Genomic DNA, 24,922 nt, shown 5'->3' with positions numbered 1-24,922 from the left:
AGTGGGCTGTATCTGTTAGAAGACCTGCTACTCAGAATGCCCACTATTCAGACTTCTGACAAGTGGGCTGTTTTAACCCTAACCCTGACCCTAACCATAACCCCTAACTCTAACTTCTGAAAACTGGGGTTTCTGAGTGGCGGGTTGTCTGAATAGAAGCAGAGCTGCCAACATTTGAATCTTGAAAAAAAGGGAGATTTCCTGTTGCAATCAGGGAGATTTGTCAAAATGTGTACATCTTAATGGACGAAACCATTTCCTCTTCAGGAGATGACCAAAATTAAGGGTTCTGAAGGGTTAAAAGTAGGGAGTCTCCTGCGAAAAGAGGGAGAGTTGGCAGCTCTGTAGAAGGGGTGCAAAGGGCCCGTTAATCAGAAGGCCCGCTACTCAGAAAAATACCCCCTTCTGATTAAGGGGTTTTCTGATTGATGGGTCTTCTGGTTAGCGGGTCATTTTAAATGAAAACAAGCCCCCTATTCAGAATTTGACAGGTTTTCTGAATAGTGGGCTTTCTGAGTAACAGGTCTTCCGAGTGGCGGGTTGCCCCCTGCAGTAAAATTAGATCCTAACTCAAAAATTACCCGATAGCACCCTGTACTACCATGGCGAAAACAGACAAAATGTTCACTGAGAAACTACACTGTATTTGGGGCAGCTTAAGATAAAAAAATAAAATGTCAACAAGAAAAGGGGTTACAATTATCTGCTTTGGCTTAATAAATTGCAAGATCAATAATAACAAATTCAAACTTTAATCTGCCACCATAGAAAGTTGCATAAAAATATAAAATTCAAATTGTATGAATTAAATACCGTAACAAACATTTTTCACACACTTGAAATGATTATGCTGATTTAATGGAATGGTCCAGAAAAATTTCAGTGTAATTTTGCAATCTAGGCCCTATATCAAATTCAGTGGTTCTTTAACATTTATGTATCATCTGTAAATTGATTTCCTTTGAAACGTTCACAAAAGAGATCTTGCACAAACATCTTTAGTCATCCAACTGGTGGTGTCAAATGTTACTACTCATCATGCTTGAAGAGGTCTGTAACAGGAAAGAAAGAAATAGCATAGTTAAAAACTCATAATATTGGGGCTCTCTCTTTTTCTCCTCTCTCTCTCTCTCCTTTTCAGATCCTTAGATTGTCTTATATATTTTTTAAAGGTGGGTGGTCAGATTTTTTTGGCATTTCATTTTGTACCAAAATAATCTGATTACAAAGTTTTATGATAATTATACTAGTGGTTTTGATGTAAGCAGTTGTTTCACAATGGTGTAAATAATGTAAACAGTGCAGGGTTAACCATGGGGATGAGGCTATTACTATTTTGTTCATAACATGTAAACAGAACAAATTTCAGGCCCTAAATTTCACTGGCATTATGATAATGAGCTTTCTTCTGGTACTCTATTTTGATAGGATACAGTGGGAAGGGAAATGAGGCTGTCAATCTGGTTACACCCCTTTAAAATATGTGAGTCATCTCTTGGGATTTTGAGACTAAACCTGAAGTCGGAGCCATTTGGGATTTTGTCAAGAGACAAATCCAAAAATGATGAGTCGAGTCTGAGTTGAGTCGTTACAAGTCTTGTTATTACAACATGTTACAATGTGATTGTAGGTTTCAATTCATGAAAATTTCCAGTTTTCTCAAAACTTACAATGAAATTTAAAGAATTTACATCTTTTAAATATCAAAATTTTATGGATTTTATGGTTCTTACAAGGAACATTGTATATTAAACATGTTAAAAGAAACTCACCGTTTATAGATTTAGGCTAAAGCTGTAATTTCTTGCTTTCTGTTCTCTCATGGCACATCTGAAACAACTGAAAACAAAATAGCAACATTTTAGAAATAGATATCAATCATATCATCAAAGATTTTGAACGCAAAATTAACATATTTCCTGCGACAAAAACCTAGCACATGAGAAACCCTTGAAGTTGGCAACTATTATGATATTTAGTCCTACTTTAGGAGCTTGCAGACCTATTGCACTCTGTTGCCAGGGACTTATGAAGGCATTAGGGACCGTTCATAAACACTTGTTAGGGGGCCTGATGCAAAAAGGGGGGGCCTGAAAAATTTGGACCCTCCTAAGGGGGGGCCTGAAAAAATGACCACAAATTGAATTGGGAAAATTGAATTTATATGCTTTTCTATGGGGTTGACTCATAATTTTCATGTCAAAAAGTGGGGCCCTGAAATTTTTGAGGTCTGTAAAGGGGGGGGGGGGCGAACATTTTTCGTGATAAAATTGTTTGTATTAGGCCCCCCCAACAAGTGTTTGTGAACGGTCCCTTAGAATTTCTATGGTAAATGACACAACTTGTTTGATATTTAAACAGATAGGCAGACCCCAACGGTCATGATTTGCTTTGGTGAACTCACTGATTCTTTCTGTTTATGTAAGTGGACTGCCTTCAACTGTACAGGTTAAGTGAACATGAAAAGCCAGCTTCATAGTAACCAAAATGATGTGACGGGAAAAGGCATTGGCTATTGCACGAGTATAAGTGATCTAAATATCATAATTGTTGTTTGAAAAAAAAAAGGTTTATACAGTTTGTCATGAAAATGAACTTGGAATTCAGACATATGTTATTATAGCAGTTGGGCTAAGTCCACACTCAACCTGTTGAAGATTTAGAAATATCTTCCACAGGGGGAGTATGAATTTCAAATGGAATTAGCACATTAACTAACACTATTTGACACTCACTCTCCTCCTATGGAAGATTCAGACTGAATCAAATGGAGCCAGCCCTCGAATTAACCCACGGCACCCATGACATTTTGCCGTGGGTGCCCATCCCTATTGCCGTAATGCCCTCAAAATATGTCCTTTACCCAAGGCAGTCACTTGCCGTGCCCTCTAATGAAGCTGCCTTCGGTGCCCCAGACCTGCCCCTTCATTATAAAATCATCTATCTATTGTTTGTGTGTTTTCTTCACTTTTGAGAAATTGCCTTGGTGCCCTTCTCAAATTTTCAACAGTTGCCATGATGCCCTCTTGAAATATTACAAACTGCCGTGCTGCCTTGCCTTTTCAGTGAAAATCCAAGGCAATTTTCAACTTGCCCTAAAAAAGTTGCTGTGCCCCTTCAGATCCTTAATTCGAGGGCTGAATGGAGCTGCCTAATGTGTTCATTCCATTTGAAAATTCAGCTGAAAATTTCTAACAGCTTCCACAAGGGCAGTGTTGATAATATGGAATAGCCCAATATTACTGTGGGACTGGGTGGGGTGTGTATGTGTGCATGCTCACAGGTGATGTTGAAAAGGTGGCTATGCCGGTATGGGCATTTGGAGTGGGGTGTGTGTTAGTGTACAGGCAGGGGTGTGTCATCAGGCTGGTTTCAAATCTTGCAAATTTAAAGAATTGACATCCTTTTATCATGTTTCCATTGTTCTTACATTGTATATCAAACATATTAAAAAAAAGACTCACCATTTACAGATTTAGGTGAAGGCCAAGGCCGTAATTTCCAGTTTTCAGTTTCAGTGCAAACAAACCAACATAGCTTTCAGTACAACCAATGTATCACAGATCTGAAACAATTAACAAAATGGCAACATTTCAGAAATAGATACCTCTTCAAATATTTAGAACACAAGTGTAAAATGAACATTTGTCCTGTCATGAAAACCTACTAGCACTAGCAAGTTTTATACTGTTTTTCATGAAATTGAAATTGGAATTGAGACATTTTTGTTATTGTAAAAGTTGAAATAAACCAAATTACCAGTAATATTGGGCTAAGCCATTTAAAGTCCACACTCCCCCTGTGAAAGATTTTGAAAATTTGAAACTCACACTCTCTCAGATATTGAATCTTTTTCAGAGGGTGTATGGAATTCAATGGAGCTGCCTAATGTGTTCATTCCATTTAAAATTCATATTCCCCCTGTGAAAAATATTTCTAACATATTCCACAGGGGTCATGTGGATCTTAGATGAAAACACACATTAAATTTAAATTTCCTGGGAATGCAATTATTTGATTTGAAATTTTTTCTGGGTACCCGAAAAAAAACACCAACTGTGTGCACATGTTTTTGTGGATAAGCTTGCAGAGCATACACATGTATACGTGTACGTGTACATGCAAAGTTTTGTAAGGCATGCTGAATCAAGGAATTTGGCCATTCCCCCAATATTTTTCCAGGGTTGATGGGGGGGGGGGGTGGTCCATACAATCATCCCCCCAATGTTGATGCCTGTACACAATGTATGTGGGTTTCTGACCAAGTTAACCTCATATTTGGCCATTTAGCCTCAAAATTGCAAATTTTTGTGCGCTTCGCATGAATTTATTCCCCTTTAGCACCATATTTCAACAGTTAAGCTTCAAAATGGCAATTTTTTTCGTGCACATTTGTACCTTTGTATCATAAACTTATTCTATCGCTAAAAGGTGCTGGATTTACTACACTTCAAGAAAAAAATTTCAACCCCCCAATGAATGTCAAAAGAAATCTACGCCATACAATTTCAAGTACTATAGTATGTAGCAGAACCTTCAGTGGTCTGAGATTTGGCGCTGTTTTAGCATAAACAAGAAAGTCTGGCTCTGATTGGCCAATTCAATCATGTCATCATTGGATCGACACCTCATTCACCGGTGATGCCAGGTAACAAGTCATGACCTATTATAGTCTGTCTTGTGATGTCTCAAGTTGAGAGTAACTCCATGTTGGATTTTGTAGTGGTAGATTCAATATGTGCGCAACGTTAATCCCGCTGAACGTTTACACACACATAGAAGGGCATTTTTTCAGGGGGGTCAATTGAGGGGCAAAATGAATTTCGGGGGCAAAATCAACCAATTTTGCTCAAAATTACTGCAAAAGTTTCATAATTTTGGGTTTTTACTGGGGGGAAACAGGGGGGCAAGAGTCCTGACTGGGGCATTTTCCCCATGCCCCCCCCGTGGCGCTGCTATTGTCGAGTCTGCCACTACAAGATCCAAACATGGCATTACCCTAAACTTGAGACGAGACACAGTATAGTTCTTTTTTATGGGAACTTGAGATTATCAGCAAGAGCACCCGGACACCGCTGAAGGAATTAGCTGAATATAGATAGTAATAGAAGCTCCTACTTCTATGCCATATTGGCCTAAGTAGGCTGAGCCCCAAACATATGCCAGGAAAAGCAAATGAATAAAGCATTTTCACAACTGATATGTGGGAGTGACGTCAAAGTATTGAGGCAGCTGTTTCGCGTGTGCATATGCAGCGTCTTTATAAGCATACATACGTGTGTGTACGCCAGCGCTTTGAGCAAACACTATCGATTTGTACTGCTGCGCCCAATGAAATGCGCAAGTGCTGACGTCACTGCCACATCAGGGTGGATAATGCTTTATAACCACTGTACTGGCACTGTTTTATGGCTTTATACCAGGTAACCGTTGGATTGCGGCAATCAGAAGGACATCCCTAAAGTCTGATTCAGACTCCAAACAAATCGCAGCATGATGATATGCTTTTAAAACATTGCGGCATCAAGTCCGATTCTTACTCCACATCGCAGCGCGATGCGATGCTTTTAAAACCTAGGCTAGCAACATCGCGTGATGAAATTAAAATGTACATTTTAATTTCATCATGTGATGCTGCGATGTTGTAAAAGCATGTGAGGTCTGCATCTCCTTTTATGGACATTCTGCCGACCTTGATTTTACAGCAGCCAATCACAAGCATGCACGGGTGCGATTTCGCAGCGCGATGCTATAAAGCTGAACAAAATCCAACTCCATCGCGGACCAAAATTTCCACTGCGCGATGAGAATTTTAAGCTCGTAAAAACCTGGCTCAGGTTTCAGTTTTTATAGCATCGCAGCATCCCATCACGCGATGTGGAGTAAGAACCAGACTTCATGCGATGAAATAAAATGTTCATTTTAATTTCATCGAACGATGCTGCAATGTTTTATAAGCATGTGGGGTCTGCATCTCCTTTTTATAGTCATTCTGCAGACCTTGATTTTCAAGCAGCCAATCACAAGCAATGAAGCATTGCATGCATGGCCAATTGGCCATGATATCGCAGCTCAACAATGCGAAGAAAGTTCAACTTTCATCGTCGTCAAAATTTCCACCGCACAATGAGAATTTTCACCGCCGAGCAAGCAAACTCATAAAAACCTGCTGGCTGCTCAGATTTCATCGTATTGCACTTGCAGCATCGCATCACGCTGCGACAATCATGCAATAGAGTCTCAATTGGAGCTAGTAAACCTAACCATGATGTCCTTCTGATCGCTGTGATCCACTGTTTACCTTTACACCAGGACTTGTTTGTACATGTAGGCTAGCATTTCATGATGTATGGCAAATACATCAGGACATACTCACATACACGACATAGCCATAGTCCTACGTAAGCTTACGTACGTGGCATGAAAATGCATGAATGTAAGGTTGAAAATAGCTCTGCTTACGGCATACCTGGCTAATAATTCACGTCTACGCTTCATTACATGGCAGACCACAGTCTCCGTTAAATCTTACACGAACGAAAAATATACCAAATGCATTTTTAGATTGAAAAATTGGACATTTTTACCCGAGTAATGTGGCTATAGGTACATGGGTACGGTACGGCTACATGTCAAAATAATTCCAATTAATTACGGGCATTAATAAAGCACTTCCGGGAACTGTTGATGGGCGGGGCGTTACTAATTTACATGTTAATGATGTTTCGTCACAGATGATGTCCTTTAATGTTTTATTTCGTTTTTTAAATAAAAAAATGAACAAATATCACAATACTCACCGAAAATTTCAGCCTTTCTTGTAGTTTCGCGGCCCGATTCCCGGTTTGGTGAATAAACTCGGCATATAAACTTAATTTACGTAGGTTCCATGGCGACCTTTCATAACATTTACAAAGCCGCAGAAAGTTTTAAAGTTCTGATCACTTTGTTTGCCCCTGACAGTATTTTTATTCAACAAAATGCTTAATAAAGTGCCCAAAACTGCTATTTCACAGCCACCGGTTACCGCTTAGTCCACGAGTTAAACCTGCCCTCTCAGTGGACTAAATTTGGTGCCGTTTTTGCATCATTTTAGTCCAGGACTAAGCCTAGTCCACTTTTGTGAATACCAAATAACTTTAGTCTTGGACTAAACCTCCGATTTAGTCCAGGACTAAAGTTAGTCTCCTTTTGTGAATACCGGCCAAGGTGTTCATCAACGTTTGCATCTAAATTCTTCACATGTAGGCATGTCTTGGATGAAGACAACACCTCAGACGAAAGAAGGTAGATCAAAGCATGCAAAATAAATTTAAATGCATTTTTCTCATCTAGTTTCGTCTGACTAAAATTGGTCAAAGTCGGCTTGAGGTGTTTGGAATTGTCAAAATTAACATTACTCTCTAAATGTGAAAGAGTGAAAAATCACTCAAAAAGAGTGAAATCTCACTCTTTCAAAGAGCCATCTGAGTGACAAATCTTTTAGAGTGAAGCTCACTCTCAAGAAAGAGTGAAAAAATTCACTCCGGAAAAGAGTGAATCAGAAAAGAGCATTTATTTATTTATTTATTCATTTAGGCCTATTTTATATACAAGAATATCACAGCAGTTCATAACAGCTACTATGTGCTTTAAATTGTTGTGAGGTTAGGCCCCAGGTTAGGGTAGGGCCCGGTCTAGGAATATTGAACTGGTCTAAAGCTTAAGCACATACACAATGTGTGGAACTTCAGTGTGGGATGAATGATGAAAAACTATGGATTTAGTGAAGCTAATAGTCAAACTGTTCAATGGTGAGTACACTTAGGTGTAGGACATAACACTTGGCAAATACCATGTTTACGGTCACAGGCTGGAGAAGCGTGCGGCGTAACCTACATAAGCTTACATATGCATACATGTAAACCGGCCGACTGGGCCGCCGGCCGGTAACAACTGAACTGCTCACATATGACTTAAGCTTACTGCCGCCGTTGTCTCCAGACCCAGTGTATACTTGCTACGAGTTATGACCTACACATAAATGTAATCACTATTGAGTATGCTGTCTATTTCTTCATCAAATCCGCTTTCTTTTCGCCATTCATTCACACACTGTTCGCCATTTTGTTACACAAGTTCAACAAACATCGGCCGATTTTCGGCCCTTCTGATTGGCTGACAGTTCACTCCAAGAAAGAGTGAGATTTTGCGCCACTTTTGAGCGAGTGAGGCTCACTCGAAATCGCGAGTGAAATTATGTGTACTGTCTATCAATCAATATTGAGTATGCTGTATATTTCTTCATCAAATCCGCTTTCTTTTCGCCATTCATTCACACACTGTTCGCCATTTTGTTACACAAGTTCAACAAACATCGGCCGATTTTCGGCGCTTCTGATTGGCTGACAGTTCACTCCAAGAAAGAGTGAGATTTTGCGCCACTTTTGAGCGAAAGTGAGGCTCACTCGAAATCGCGAGTGAAATTATGTGTACTGTTTTCACTCTTTTAGAGCTAAAACCCACTCTTTTAGAGCTAACTTAAATTCACTCTGAAATTCAGAGTGGTTTTTCACTCTTTTACATTTAGAGAGTATACACATAGGCCTAAATGAAATATTTTCCCAACAAATCCTTTCAAAACATATTTTTACCATTGTAAACCATCATGGATATATATGTTTGGAAGATCCACAAAAAACATGTTACTTCAACTTTTTAAAATTTCAAATCAAATAGATAGGCCTATAATTTTCGGTTAAATTATCCTTCGAAATGGGTACGGGTTCGGAAGATGGATGCACATCCAAGTACCCCGCCCCAGGACATTGCAATGACCCCCAGTCCTACCTCACCCCAATAAGGACAAAGATGCCAGCCCAAATCTAAACTTCTCACCTCCAATTTACATTGCAAAACAAAATCTGCTAAAGTTATTTCCACAGAAGTTACAGAAATTAATTGGGCTCTTCAATGTAAAATCAGCACACCCACTGACCTGACCACGGTGGAAAATTATACTTCCATCACAATCCAGTTGCATGTATACAGCTGGAAATTGTTGCTTGTTTTGTATTAAATTCTTGATATCAATAATATCTATCATATATCCGCAAATAAATTCCACCAGGGTGTGAAATTTTTGAAAAAGGGGGCATTTATTTATTAGGGAAGCCATTTTTACAATGATAATTCTTGGAAAATTGTTCAGTAAGCTTAAAAATCAAGCTGAAATTACAAACTATATGAACTATGATGTAATTATGTAGCCAGAGGTTTCCAGTGGTAAAAAAATCTCAACTTTTTTTGACTCAGAGAAAAGTGGGGGATCGGGCCGTGGATTACGAAATGCCTTGAGAAGTATTGAATTAAAAATTTTCAAAAAGACTGGATTAGAGGCTCATTTATTAGAGGATAGCTATCAGGTAATTGAATTTTACTCAAATTGTACCTCAAGTGAGAACAATTTGATTGTAATTCCAAAACTTTTCCCATTTTTTGTGGCTGAACAAAGTTGATATATTGAAATATTGAAACTGTCAAATTTGCAGATTTGGTTGGAATTCCAAAATCTTCCTCAGAGGGGGTGTGGATATCAAATGGATCAGCTCATTGCTGTGGGATATTGAATTTGATGATGTTGTTTGTAAACACTGTAATCACCAATACTATGTCTGCATCACCAGGAGCTACAGCAATGCAATCTCCCAGGGCACAGTTCTTTAACCCCAATATGCTCCTACACTCACAGAATGACCTCTGAATGTGTGGGGTTCAAAAACTCATCTTCTACAACTTGAAGTCAAATTCTGGTGTATGGTTGATGAATGGAAAGGAAGTGAACTATGCATTAGATTGAGATTAATTACTGCTGATTTTCCTCCATGCCTGCCAAATCCATGGTCAATAACTCTGAGGTGTTTGACCTTTTCTTACACCCTGAACCATGACATCAGCAGATCAACATGGATCAAAACATGGGATGTAAAGGATCAGTAATGCAGATAAACACTAACTAGGGTCAATACATTGGGGTCAAAGTTAATCAGGTTCAAGCTATAAACTTGTATCATTGGGTTTAAGGTTAATCAGGTTCAATCTAGCTTGTACCATTTGTTAGAATTTCATGTTTCTGTTGAAGTTTACACATGTTTACTATGTCCTGAATATATAGCCAAAGGGGGCTAGGGGTACTGGTGCCCCCTCTCGAGCTCTGCCAACTACCTGTCAATACATTGCGACCATCGGTACATTTCGCCACATGTCAGTAAAAGAATTATTTGAATTGTGGTCTTTATAAAACCAAATTTGTTTTGGCTCACAAATAGCAAATTATCCTTGCACACTCTTCCAGGTAAAGTCATTGGTGTGAGCAGGTTGGTGGGAGTGGGTCAGCTGGATGGCTTTGACATTTTTGAAAAGAAAGGAAAAAACCTTTTAAAAATAGTCAAAATCTTTATAGGCCAAGTATACATTTCCATACTGTGATCACCAACTTGACACAAACTTGATTAGGCCAAGTAAAAATAAAAATATATTTCTCGTCCAGGTTTTTAAAAATTAGGAGAATGAGGGGCTTTTTATTTTCTATTTTTTATTGGAAAATGACGCTAAATACCTGTATTTGGCACCATATTTTGGGTATTCGACATACAGATTGATATCTGAGAAAAAGAAGGAGGCCCTTTTTATTTCATTGTTTTGAGTGGTTGGCCCCTCTAGTGATCACAAAACTCTTAAATGATGTATTATGCATTAACAAAGCCGTAAAATAAGTTTCAACTTCTGAAACATCTTTTTCAACAAGTTATAACTGAAAGTTTACAAAATAAAAAGAAATTTGAAAAATCTTCAAATAAGGAGGAGGGCGCGGACGAGAAACATATATTTTTTTTACTCGGCCTTAAATTGTGCCTGTGAGATGCTAAACATTATCACAGTTACAGTATGAGTAAGGAATGACAAACATGTGAATGACATTACACAAACACATCTATCAAACAAATGGGTAAAGGAGTTTTAAAATGGTTTAAATGTGTTGGTCATGCTGACAATAAGGGGGCTGCATTTCACAGGAGTCATTCACCTGAGGTATTTATAATATGCACCTTTCAATTCTTCTCTGTTTTGGCATAGTGTCGTATGACGATTTTTGGGCAAAATGAGTTATATAAACTTTCAAAATCTATGAATAAAACTCGATTATATTTACAAAGTTTTGAGACCTAAATGTAATTAGTTAATGAGATATGGCACTAATTAGTATGATACGGCATGCTTTTTATGTAACACCCCCTAAATCTTCATTCTGTGTTTTGGCATACAGTCGTATCATAGTCGTATCATGATACGTCACCATAGGCCACCATGTATCTGCAGTTTCCTACTGTTTTGGCATAATGTCGTATCACATGGTGTATCATATATTTTTACATAGGTTGTCAAATTGTGCATATTTTGGCATACTGCCGTATGAGTTTGCAGATTAATAACTTCTAATTAGTGAATGAATAAATAGTTTGTATTATGTTGGGAACAAAGACAAATATATTATTGATTATATTCTTTGATAATAATAAACATATTTTACTTTGGTGCTCTCCAGTGGGTCTTCAAAAATTGGAAAAACTTTAAATGTGATTTTCTCAAACGGCATTTTTCAGTCATATGACAGTATGCCAAAACAGCGACGAATTGTAACCCCGGCCCCTGGGCCCCTCCACATTTCCACTGGCCAAATTTTGAACAAAATCCCTGGCACAAAATTTCCTTTTTGGATATGTTGGGACTTCCCTACTATTCTTCAATTTGAGGGCAAATTTTGAGCTGATTGCTGAATTGGTATTATAAATGAACTGCCACCAGAAATGAGACCTCTGCACTCCATACACCAAGGAGTCAGTTCAAGTGCAAGTCATTATTGGGATTAGCCTGGCTTCGGCCAAATGTTATAAATAAAAAATAAAAAAAAAAAAAAAAAAAATTATCCCAGCCTAACACCTTCATCATGTCCATAAACCTTTCTTGTACCTTCAAGGTTCCAGGATTACTATAGAGTTTCCCCTGGGTCCAATAGAGATCTCCAATTAAACCAGTAACCCATGGGAATGCTTACACTTGACTCTCAACATTCATGAGTCATGGCAGTGGTATAAGTGGAAGTCCAGATGTAACCCATCAAAGCTCACATAAACATTGCCATTGTCTTGCTATAAAGGATGTGCAAGCTTTACATTTATATCAGGTATCACTAGGATCTGCAACATGCTCATCTATCAAGGCACAGTTTTAAACCCCAATACATTTGTTCATCCATTGAATGGCCTTTGAAGATTTGGTACAAAAACTCATACTCTGTAACTTGAAGTCAAATGTTGCACTTTGATTATGTTATTGAGGTTATTGAATGATGCCATTGGGATGAGGCCATTGTGGTCCATAGTGTATTGTAGCAGAGAAGACATCACTTCCAACAGTGCATTTCTACCATTCAATTTCTGTACTGATTTGCTATCTACTGAAGATAGCATTATGTACCTCAATGAGCAGAGCACATCCAAATGTTCAAAATGAAAACAGTGAGATCCTGTACAAAGTAATGGGAGTGTCATGTCATTTGATTATGAGGAGATGTATCATGTTGCAAAGGATTCTGGGAAGGGTAAGCGATCTTCTCTGGGGCTGTGGTTTCCTACAGCCATTAGGTAACCCCTTGGGAGATTGTATGAACTTGACACTATGATGAGGCAAACATGTAGATGTATCTACTGGATGGCAGAGGCAGTTCAAGACCAGTGCAGCTTGTCAAGACTGGTATATAAACCATGCCATGGTCTTCCTCAAGGATGGTGTGTGTCCTCCTTCACCAGACATTGATTTACAACCTGAATCCTTGTGTGAAATTCCATGGACTTCACAGATCAGTCATATAGAAGTCAAGGTACAATACTAGAATTACCCCAGTTCTGGTGGTCCAAATTGGGAGCTTGGAAACTTGGCCATGAGGTCTAGAATTGAACATTATGTAACGTTTTGTTATAGAAAAAATAATAAATAATATCAAACCACCGTGGCTTAGTGCACCCCCCTGGTCTGTGCACCAGCCATCCCAATATGATGACTCACGCTATGCCACTGGTATGTCCTACTCTACCTCTATACCTCTACCTATATATACGTAAATACTTGGCAAGGTCCATAAGTCTGGATGATAGATATAATACAATTAGTTTGTCTATTTTCTCACATTTCAGGTGTATTTCAAACTACTGTTGTATGTGAAGATGAACATTTGCAGCTGCTCTGTCCAGAAAACACAATACTAGCAATTTATTCTGCCATGTTTGGTAGATCACAGCAAGGGACTATAGAGTGTCCCTCTTTTACTATGCAAGAAGTTGGTAAGTCTGTCTGTCTGTCTGTCTGTCTCTGTATGTTTGTTGTGGTACATGTCTGTCTGCATCAAGCATAGAAGTAGCATCAACGGTCGATCCAAAGATCAAACAAATTTGGTTTTTGTGCATAATGAGAATTACTAAATTATGGAATGGGTCGAAATGGATTCAAATCGGTCAATATGCATCAAAATGCCTCTGAATGGGTCCGGGGGTTCTAATGAACCCAATCTAGCATTTTCTCTGTAAACGCATGTTAAATTGCCAGGAAACTCACAATTGGTTTGCCCATTAGCATCAAAGTGCTAACAAGATCTGAAAGAAGCTTATGGGCAAAAAAAAAGTAAAAATTGGGTGGCATCTGGATGTACTATATTTCAACTCATTTGGGTCCATTTTGACCCATGTGAATCCATTCTATAAAATAGTAATTCTTGTCGAACAGTCCTTCACAATGCTAACATAAATTTGTGTTTGACTTCTGGGAGAGATTACATTGTTATTAACATTACTGTTGTAACATACCGGTAATATTGGCCTTAATATGGTAAAAGCTTAAAAGCTTTCATGTTTGGAAATGCCTCTATAAGCTTTTGTAAGTATTGTTGTATGAGAAACTTTTTGATGAAAACTGAAATATAACTTACAGATGTTGTTGTTTTTAATAATAGGTAGTTCCATCAACTAAAATGAATTCATTTAGGTATAAATGTAGATTATAAATTATGTGAAATATTTGATCCAACCGGGCCAAATGCAGGTTATTATGACATTAAACAGTGGCTCCGGAACTGGGGCCCCCAATAATTTGGGTCAGGGGCCATTGCCCCTCCCCCAATATTTAAAATCTAATTCTGGAGCCTCTGTTAAACATAATGAAAGACCCAAGAAAATTAAAACTGTTAAAAAGGATATTATTGATGAGATTCATCAGGATCGTTCAAAGTCAAGTTAAAATATTAAGATTCTGGTAACAGATCCAAGAAAATGAAGTACTCACTCGATATATTTCAGTTCCTATCAGGAACCTTGTTCACTCTGCAATGACTGTAAAAAGTGTTTCTAGATGTCAGCAGACCCAAGTGGCCGTGATGACGTCGCCACTTTTGTTGGTTGCTGTTGTGAGATGATCTAGTCATAGATTCTGTCCAATTTGTATGCTGACATCTAGAAACACTTTTTACAGTCATTGCAGAGTGAACAAGGTTCCTGATAGGAACTGAAATATATCGAGTGAGTACTTCATTTTCTTGGATCTGTTACCAGAATCTTAATATTTTAACTTGTTAAAAAGGATAATGCAACCCAAGTGTTTTAGGAATATGGATCTTAACGATAGCAAACTTGGTTTGCTATACCGTAAAAACTGGATAGTTAGCATATCTGCATACTATCGAGCGCTTTTGCATGAAGAGTCCCATCCACAAAAGTGTAAAGGGTTTTGAGCAAATCATTGATACACATAGTTATATACGAACGAGTAAACCTACAAATGTGTGTCTCAACCCCATTAGCTCAGTTGGTAAAGCGCCAGACTTTTGTACAATTTCATGTTTTCAAAAGCGCTCGATAGCAAGCACATATGCTAACTATCGAGTCTTTACGGTATTGAGGATGATGACAATAAGGCCGTGTAAAATTAATATTTTGGTTCTCGTCCCCTCCCTCCTCAATTTCTGGGATTTGTTTTTTTTTTTTCTTCAGATTTTTCAATTTATTTAGACTTTGGAATGATTTATGAAATCTTCATACATATAAATAAGTTTATTAGAGAACAAGCATCACTTCCAAGTCTTTTTGTGGTACTCTAGGGGGTTTATCCCTCAGAATCTCACATTTGAAAAAAAAAAAAGGGCCTCATCGTTTCCTCAAGCACTGTTGGAGAAGACCGAAAACAACTGACTATGCTAATTTTACATTGAAAAAAAACAAAAAACAAAAAACAACACCTCCCTCCCTCATCAATTCATGAAAATCCTCTGGACGAGAACCAAAACATTAATTTTATACGGCCTAACGATGATGATAGTAACAACTACATGTTCAAAATTGCTTCCTTAATCCTTTGTCCTGATTGGATCAGATCATGTCACATGATGTCTAACAAATAACACCATTACCATGGTAACATTTCTAGTAGTTTTAGATATTGTCATTGGGCAGGATACCTCCTATGTGTCAGTGGCCCCTGAACATGTTTAAAGCAAAACCACCTATGCAACCTCTTGGCAGTTTTGTTTTATACATGTTCAATGGCCATGAATTTAGAAGTGTACTAATTACCCATCTTGTTTTTCGTAACATTAAATGGACACTGTTTAATTTTAACACTTTCTAGAAAAAAAAGGGGGAAACTTGCCAGTTTATATTCTCCTTCCTGTGCCCTTTCCCCAATGGAGGACAAGATATATATCCAAGATGCCATGATATTGACTTCCCTAACATGGTAGTGCTTATTAACCCCCTGGACACTACTGGTCATCTAACAGCATTTCTGATTGGTTGATAACTTGAAATGCTCATTTCAATTGCCAATTTAGACTAGGTTTTAAACTTTTTATGGTCAAGCTTGCATTTGCAGATCTTATTAATACCCTCCTTGATTAGTTTAAAATTGGACACAATATTCAATTTGGCCAATTGGCAGGTAGTTCTCATGTGGTTAATCATTCCTTTTTTGAAAAAACAAACAAAACTTCATTTGATGAGGACAAGAGAAGACACTACATTTCCAATCTGTTGTGTAAGCCTTCCCTAACAATGGGTCAGACTTCAGGAGAATACATTATTTAACAAGCAGTAGAAGTTTCCTCAATATCAAAACACACAAAATTGTGCCTGTGTTGACTGCAGATCACAAGTTTCTATTCATTTGTAATTCAAATATTTAGGATTGTACATTTTCATGACCATGTTTGGAATCAGCATGAACAATGCATTAAAATGAAATTAATGAATACAAACAAGCCTTAAGTATTTGTACAGTGATTCTTGAGATAGCTCTTGATATTTTAAGAAAATATCTCAAAACTTGTTATGTTGAAGCCTTTGGCTAGCTAATCACAGCATTAATGTGGGAAGGTATCAGGAAGAGAGTATTCTATCAAATAGCAATGATTTTGGAATATGATTAAATTAGCAAATTGATTTTCAATTGTGAAAGAAAGTAAAATTTCTCTAAAAAATTGTAGTAACTGAATGAAAGGTGTAAAAAAAAACCCCAACAACACTTTATTCTTTGCTACCATTGGATGTGTCCATTTTGTCACTTTAAGAGGCTTCTATGTCAGAGGCTTCTCACTAGGAACCACAACATGCTCATATATCAGGGGCACAGTTCTTTAACCCCAATACATTTGTACTTTCATTAATGACCGTTGAAAATTTGGGTACTAAAAGTAAAACTCATACTCTGCAACTTGAGGTCAAATTTTGCAATATTATTGTTTTATTGACGTTATTGAACTATGCCATTGGGATGAGGCCATTGTGGTCCATAGTGTCTGTGTCACCTGTTTCTTTGACTTTGTGCGCTTCTTTTTGTGCGTCTCTTTTACTTTCATCATCACATCACATACCTCTTTGATTGACAGAATTGCAGTCGGAGGAACAGAGAGGTAAACTTTGAAATGTTGTCAACAATTTATTGTGTTTGCATTTTTCATCTTTTTATTGTTGTTGATTTGATTTCCGATGTTTTTACATTTGCTGTCGATTCTTAACCAGTGGGTCAGTCCATGTCAAAACAGACTGAGTGTACACCCACCCTCTTGGAATATGCTCTCCTTTGGCTCAGGGGTACCTTTCATGGACCCCTAGGTGAGGTCACAAGAAAAAAATTCAAATTCAATTTCCAGTGTTGTAGTCGAGTCCTCGTCATCCGAGTCCGAGTCCGAGTCCTTGGTGTCCGAGTCCAAGTCCGAGTCCGAGTCCCTGCCAATTTCTGATGTCCGAGTCCGAGTCCGAGTCCGAGTCCTCAATGTTCGAGTCCGAGTCCGAGTCCGAGTCCTTATGTATCAAATTCAAGCCCCGGGTTTTTCACCAATACTTGATCAACGTAGGCCTATACTTAACCAGAATTTTAGTTGTTTTGGGACTGTGCAATATTTATGCAGAGTCTGAAATTGCAAAAAATGCTTATCCCCTCTCGGCCTGCCAAAAATCGCCCCCCCCCCCTTTCCGGCCTGCCAAAAATCTTTGCACCCCCCTCTGCACATGCCATTTTTGGGATCCCAATTTAGATACATGTTGCAAGCGCAGTGAGCAGGGTAATTGCACATGTAAGCGTTGCCGTACTGTTTTCTATAAGCCTTTTAGAGCATTTTATTTGAAAGGTGCTCCATATGTGCCAAAAATTGCTTGTTCCCCATCCCCCTCTCGGTTTGCCAAAATTGCTTCCACCCTCCTTTCGATCGGCCAAAAATCCTTCCCCACCCCCCAATGCTCATAATTCTTGCTTCTAAAGCCTCTTAGATAGCATACCTTGAAACCGGGAGGGGGGATTTCAATTTTGAGGACTAATTGTTCAAAAAAGGGGTCATTCAGTGTAGGCTACTGAAAAGGGTTTGCCAAAAATAATGGGGTCATTTCATGGGCACATGACGTTTGTCAATATATGGGAGTGCTCCTCCCCCGGGCCTTGAAACAGAGCATAATCACAGACTCACAGTAACTTAGGCTTATGTTTTAAAGAGGCAAAAGATGCAATATGACAATCAAAATATGACGTCACTCACCAAATTGCAGGTGCCAAACGAAGGGGTGTTGGATCTGTAGGCCTATGCAGTATTATTCCGGGGGTGGGGGAGGGGTCACTCACATGTAAAGGTGGTACGGGTATGTGCGGCGGTCAAGGGTCCCTTTTTCAGGCTCTCCGACTGTTCCTTAAGACCCACATTTGCATCATGCTCCAGTTCATTAAGCTGAACCCTCTGAAAATTGTAGCTCTTTAGCTCAAATTTGGAAACATTTTAAATTTGTTAGCTCCAAAGCCTATAATTCGCCCAATTTTTAGTTCACAGACCTCCACAAAAATGTTGAAATTTCAGTTCATTAAGCCCATATTTGCCCCCAAATCAGTTCTTAGTTCCCAAAGTTCGGCACCGCACACCCCTACCAAAATTTAACTTTAATGCCCCAGAGCCGGGCCCCAGAGTATTATTATTCATGTACATTCTAGACTTGTGTCTAACAAATCAGTCATGTCAAAACAAACGATTATGATTAAAATCCATTTAACCAATTAAAGATGTAACTGAAAGCAATCTTGCTTTATATACAAACTAAATTTATTTGCATGCAAATCATGTGTTGTGATCATTGATCATCAAGCATAAAAGGAAGTTTTCAATGAACGAAAATAAAAGACCTAAAAGACCCTATTTTGCGGACTCGAGGAGGACTCGGAGCCGAGTCCCCGAGTCCTTGGGGTCCGAGTCCAAGTCCGAGTCCGAGTCCTTAGCTTCGAGTCCAAGTCCGAGTCCGAGTCCTTGAAAAAAGGACTCGAGTCCGGCCGAGTCCGAGTCCGAGTCCCGAGTCCTCCAACACTGTCAATTTCGTTTCGAATGGCGGGCCATCTAAGTTTAGCGACCTTGACCAAAATTGGGAATTTAAGGTGTCCAAATGACAAAGCGCTCTCTTTGAGAGGCATTTTCTTCTTAATTAAATCAGTTGTGACCCTCTTTTTGAATGTGGTCACTCACTGGCTGTGTCTGAAATGCCTAATGCCAAAAAAGATTGATTCGGAATTTCGTTGGGATTTCAGAGGGGGTCAAAATCAGCACTTCATACTGTTCAATCAAATTATCTTTGATTTTGAAGGACCCATGATAATGCCACAGTGCACTTATAGGTCCTAATTATGTTCAGAATGGATTAACCATGTGCCAATGTCTATGAGAAATTCAAAAAAAGAGAAATTTCTAGACCCCCTACAGAATTTTAGGCCCCCTAAAGTGGTTCAGCCACAAATGGCGCTTAAAATCGGCAAATTTTGACACCTAATAACTTTAGGTGTACACCAGATATAATTTCTAGTCTTTTGCATCTGAAAGAATGTAGTCTAATGTTACTAGGAACATAAGATTTGTTTTGTATTTTTGTGTTTTGATACTTTCAAAAGGTCGTTGACCTATGAACATTTTTAGTCATAGCGCCCTCCTGAAAGGTCTGACACATAACAAACTATACATTTTGGAATCCTCATGACCATACGAGTAATTTGATATATTACTTGACATAATTGGGAGCATTCTGAAAATTTGACCCCCATAACCTGTACTTTGCATGTGCATCGTTGCCAGGAAGTGCATTTTGACCCCCTTAAAAAGCCATACAGAGGATTAGAAAGTAGTTTTTTTTCTTATTACTTGACTCAAGAGCAACTTGAAATATCAAAATAAATAATACAAATGCCTATAAAGTGATCAAAAAAATTAAAAAAATATCATACTAAAATTGGCATTTTGTACCGTATCCTGTATGCATGGTATGTTAGGCAAAAATGACTATTTTTGAAAGCGTCAACTTAATACTAAAACACAAGATATACAAAACACATCTTATGTTCCTAGTAACATTAAACTACATTCTTTCAGATGCAAAAGACTAGAAATTCATATCTGGTGTACACCTAAAGTTATTAGGGGTCAAAATTTGCCGATTTAAGTGCCATTTGTGGCTGAACCACTTTAGGGGTGGCCTAAAATTCTGTAGGGGTCTAGAAATTTCTCTTTTTTTGAATTGCTCATAGACATTGGCATATGGTTAATCCATTCTGAACATAATTAGGACCTATAAGTGCACTGTGACATTATCATGGGTCCTTCAAAATCAAGATAATTTGATTGAACAGTACGTAAGTGCTGATTTTGACCCCTCTGAAATCCCAACGAAATTCAAATCTATCTTTTTGGCATTAGGTATTTCAGACACAGCCAGTGAGTGACCACATTCAAAAAGAGGATCACAACTGATTCATTAAGAAGAAAGTGCCCTCAAAGAGAGCACTTTGTCATTTGGACCCCTTAAATTCACAATTTTGGTCGAGGTCGCCAAACTTTGATTGCCCGCCATTCTAAACTAAATGGAATTTGAATTTTTTCTTGTGACCTCACCTAGGGATCCATGAAAGGTACCCCTGAGCCAAAGGAGAGCAAAATCCAAGAGGGTGGGTGTACACTCAATCTGTTTCGACATGGACTGACCCCAGTGTGTTTTTGTTTTTTATGCTAAACCTTGTTGCCACATTTGGCAGAAAGTTTGATTTTTACTTTTGTAGTTGAAGTGTAGTGTAGATTAATACGTTTTAAAAATATAGACTGCAAAATAATTGAGGTACCAGTTCTACCCCTGTATATCCTCAACAAATAATGTCATAATTAGAAGCAGCAGCCAATAACTGCATTTATAGCTCTATAATTTAAGATCTCATTCGTTGAAATGGGTCTAGAAATAAAAAGACACAGTGATACAAAATCCCAAGGAAGATATGCAAATTCAAAAGTTGCAGATTGCTCCATAATGAGAGAACTTGCGCCATGCTTTCGTTTTGATTAGAACATTAAAATGCAACTTCTGATTTCATTACTTTCTTGGCTTTTAGATCGCCATATAATTTTCGACTGATTTCAACAAATAAGGTCTTCAATCAGAGCTAAGGCTACAGGTCCTGGCTGTTAGTTTTTATTTTGACATGTTTGTCTTTCTTCAGGATAAACAGGGGTGAACATAAATGGTACTTTAATTCTTTTGTGGTTTGTAGTACGAGGAATACAATGAGTAAATCAAGTTTGCCTGTATCATGTTCCATGCAGCATTGCTTTAGACTAGTAGAAATGGGATTTTGACTTAATTTTAAACATCATTCTTTTATAACGAACAACATTAATTTCTGTTTTGGGAATATAGGGCATAATACGAGGGCCATGTACATTGATGCTTTTGTTGTAGTTTATTGCATACATGTAGGCATATACCTGAAGTTTTCTTACTTCCATGTTCCTTAATATGGAATTATACAAGCAAAGGTTCTCAAAATGGACTAAATCTGGCCCATCAAGCACCATAATTTAGCCTTTGACTAACTCTAAAAATATGTAAAGAAAAATATAAGAAATGGGGGTGTATGGCCCCTGGTATTTGGTCATCCACAGGCCTCAGTGGTGTGTGGGGGGGGGGGCAGATCCCCCCCAGAAATTTTTCAGTGATAAAATGGGGATGGCAAAGAGTAAAGTGTCCTTAAAATGGAGACAGAAATTTGGCTTTGCCTCCTCACACTAAAATCCTGGCTATGCTACTTATAGGTCTTCAAATGTTTGGCACCATGTAGCCTCGATGAATAATATTGAAAACCCCTGGCTAAATAAGCTTAAATACACAGGTCATATAAATGTTTTTCTTTCTTTTTATATCGTTCTTTTTGTAAAATTGTTTTTTTTTATAGTAGAAGATCAGTCAGATTTAGTTTACACACGCTTTCATTAAATGGTGTGTAATATTGTGTGATATACATGTAATAACTTCAAATTAGAGCTGTAAAATCCTGACCTTTTTATTAATTTAATTTGCCTTTGAAAATCCAATGATTTTATAGATTGTTTATAATCTATTATTTATTAACGTCATCATAGCTTAGATTTCTATAATTGCATGGTGTGATACACATTGATTTCCATTCAATTCAGAAACCTGTTGATCATATTTGATAATTATTTGATATAGCATTTATAAGTGAGTGTAACCAAAGCTTGGCACCCCTCTGGTAGGCGGTCATTAGCTAGGCTATTCCATTTCATGCACATACTCCCTACTCCGTATCATGTTTTCAACCATAATTAGAATAGATATCTTTAAATAAGCATGTTTGTACTTCTCTAATTATTATCAATGTATTTGCATCATTAATTTTACTACATGTAGATTTATCATTACATTATTTTTCCCTTTTATAAAACTGTTGAACGGCGAAGGAGTGCATGAAATCAAACCATAATTTGCATTTTCTGTAATTCAACAATGTTAATATTTTACTAAAAGTCTAATCAATTTTTTACTGAAATGAAATAAGATGGGTACTTAAAATTAAGTTAAAATAAAATAACAATATAATGCTTATCATATAAATTAATTGATCGTGCCACATATGTACAATTTTGTTTTTGTTTTCAATTGAAATAGGCAATATTATGATTCCAAATACTGACATTAAAAGTAAAAATCAGAGGGGTTCTAGTTACTAACTGGCATATCCCAATTTGAGATTGAGGCTAACAAGCCCTTAGCATGCATGGAGCCCCATACTGATGTTATACAGAGAAACTGTGTGAATTTGATTGCACTTTAATTGACAAACTCAAGTTTAACGAACTGTGGAACTTTTATGAAATGTGTTTATTCTTGGATTCTTTGCTATCAAACCAACATGTATACTTCTGATATCAAAGAAATAATTTCCATGCAGAACATTTAAATATAATGTATAAGGATAAATATAAATAGGCCTCTAGACATTTTTTGTATAGGCCTAGACAGTTTGTAGAACACACAAGAAACTTCTTTTCACATTTGCGGAGCAAATTACTGGTTATAGGCCAAAAAATAGATCTGTCTCATTGGATTTCTGATGGTGAAAATGTTAAAAAATAAAATTATATTTCACAATTTTTATTTTTATTTAAAAAAAAAAAATTGGCAAAACAAAATGGCCCCAAACCGGTGAGTTTTCAAGGGGGTACATGTAACCCCTCTGATAACCTGATTTATTGATAAAATAAAAAATAAAGACACCCATGAGTTATGAGACAAATCTTTTTTTTTTGCTTTACCACCACCTATGAGAATCGCTAACCCTCAACCTTAAGGGGGTACTACACCCTGTCCAATTTTGTGCCTATTTTTGCATTTTTCTCAAACATTACAGCGCATTGGTGACAAGTAAGATATGTATATTATAGGGGCAAGGACTAACAACTACTGCACTGGAAATTTTATTTCGGCACAGACAGCAGTTGTGGAGTTGCAGTCAAAAATGAGGGAAACCAGTCTTTGATCAATAAATCAATAACTGCTTGCCTTGAGTTGCTGAATTTTCAGACCAATAGTTGTAGTCCTTGCCCCTACAACATGCATATCTTAATTGTCACCAATGCGCTATATTTTTTGAGAAAATGCAAAAATAGGCACAAAATTGGCCAGGGGTGTAGTACCCCTTAATACGCTGAAACCTATCCCTAATCCTTAATCCTTTGGGCCAACGTTTCTTGTGATAATGTTAGTCTTTATCTTACTCTTGATTTAAAAAACAACGTTTGTTTTAAACAAATACAAAATTTTGAACATTTCAGTAGCTAAAGTGCATGTGTGATATTATATCATATCACATGGGTAAGAACCAATAAGATTGCATGAACATTCTCAGGTGTTTAAGAATTATTCTTGTATTCTCATATTCCTGTATTGCAATTAATATTAATAATAGGCCCCAGTATGTGATGCAAGTCACTGGTGTCAGTATACAGTATTTATTTTCTTTCCAATTATAGAAATAAAGCTTAAATTTGACCCAATATAATCTGTTGTCATTGATTAATTTACAGTTGTTTATGGGTAAATCAATAATGACCTTTCATTTATGCTGCTAGAAACAAAATGATTTATCAAAACAAATAGGAATTCAGAATGTAGAATTATTATTCCTGCAAATTACATCACAATAAATGTTAATGAAAATTGAATGAATTTTCATGCAGATATCTTTGTTTTGTGCTTTCCAAATCACAGAAATTTTGCTGTTAAAATATTGTGCAAAAGTATTTTTTACATAAAGGTTCATTAATTAGCAAAATTTTGGTTTTTGTGTAATTATTTTTTTAAAGCAACAGGTGTTTGTTAGGGTAAAAAATAAATTGTTGTGTTCCCTCAAGTGGGAAAAATGGGAATGTTAGGTCGGTCGATTATCTTTTTTTGGAAGTGACATCCCTGATGATTGCATCCTTGGTGGTTTTTCGTGGATTAAAATTACCATAAATCATCACAGAAAGTTTACTGGACACATGGTATTATTCACCAAACTATTTGATTAAATTTTTATGCATATTTAATTGATTCATAATTTTAATAAGTCTCCCCCCCCCCCCCAACAAAACAATATCCGACTTAAGCATCCTGAGCGTTAAACTCTAGGTAGAATATGCTAGTTATGATTTGTGTGATTTTACTATAGTAAGTTTATATCATAGTAAATAATATACCTGCCTTTAGGACATAAGTTTCTTAGTTGAAGGAAGGAAAATATTTAGACAACATTAGAAAGGAAGAATCCCTATTGCATATGACATTCTATTCCCTATTACTGTATTCAGTGATTATGTAGCTTTTTAAAATGACAATTTCTTTAAATTAAACTGTTAAAGCCACCATGCATGTTATTCTTTTTCAAAGAATTTTGTTCAATTTTTTTCAAACCTGATTTGTTGGCTATTTGAATTAGATTCAGTCAATTTTTTTGTGCTTTAGTAGGAAAACAGAAGTTATTGTGAATTGATGCTTTT

General features: G+C 37.2%; 1 protein-coding gene and 1 long non-coding RNA gene across 3 annotated transcripts in view; one reads left to right on the top strand and one right to left on the bottom strand.

The window, feature by feature from the left end:
- The window catches only part of LOC140141395 (uncharacterized), a 226,516-nt gene that overhangs the window by 150,768 nt on the left and 50,826 nt on the right, over nt 1-24,922 (top strand). The window contains exons 4-5 of one of the 2 annotated variants that reach the window (XM_072163249.1): nt 13,233-13,379; nt 16,967-16,990. In XM_072163249.1, coding sequence (XP_072019350.1) covers nt 13,233-13,379; nt 16,967-16,990 — 171 coding nt within the window. The remainder of the gene's footprint in view (nt 1-13,232; nt 13,380-16,966; nt 16,991-24,922) is intronic. The other variant, XM_072163250.1, reaches the window with a different exon arrangement.
- Nucleotides 283-6,628, bottom strand: LOC140141394 (uncharacterized). Its single transcript, XR_011857398.1, has 4 exons — nt 6,470-6,628; nt 3,465-3,565; nt 1,773-1,839; nt 283-1,052 (listed from the first exon to the last, which is right to left on the bottom strand). It is a non-coding gene; the product is annotated as an uncharacterized lncRNA (long non-coding RNA).

This window comes from Amphiura filiformis, chromosome 19 (genome assembly GCF_039555335.1).
Source record: "Amphiura filiformis chromosome 19, Afil_fr2py, whole genome shotgun sequence".
NCBI lineage: Eukaryota > Metazoa > Echinodermata > Ophiuroidea > Amphilepidida > Amphiuridae > Amphiura > Amphiura filiformis.
Note: the sequence above shows the minus strand (reverse complement) of the source record. Positions and strands in the feature narration are given on the sequence as shown.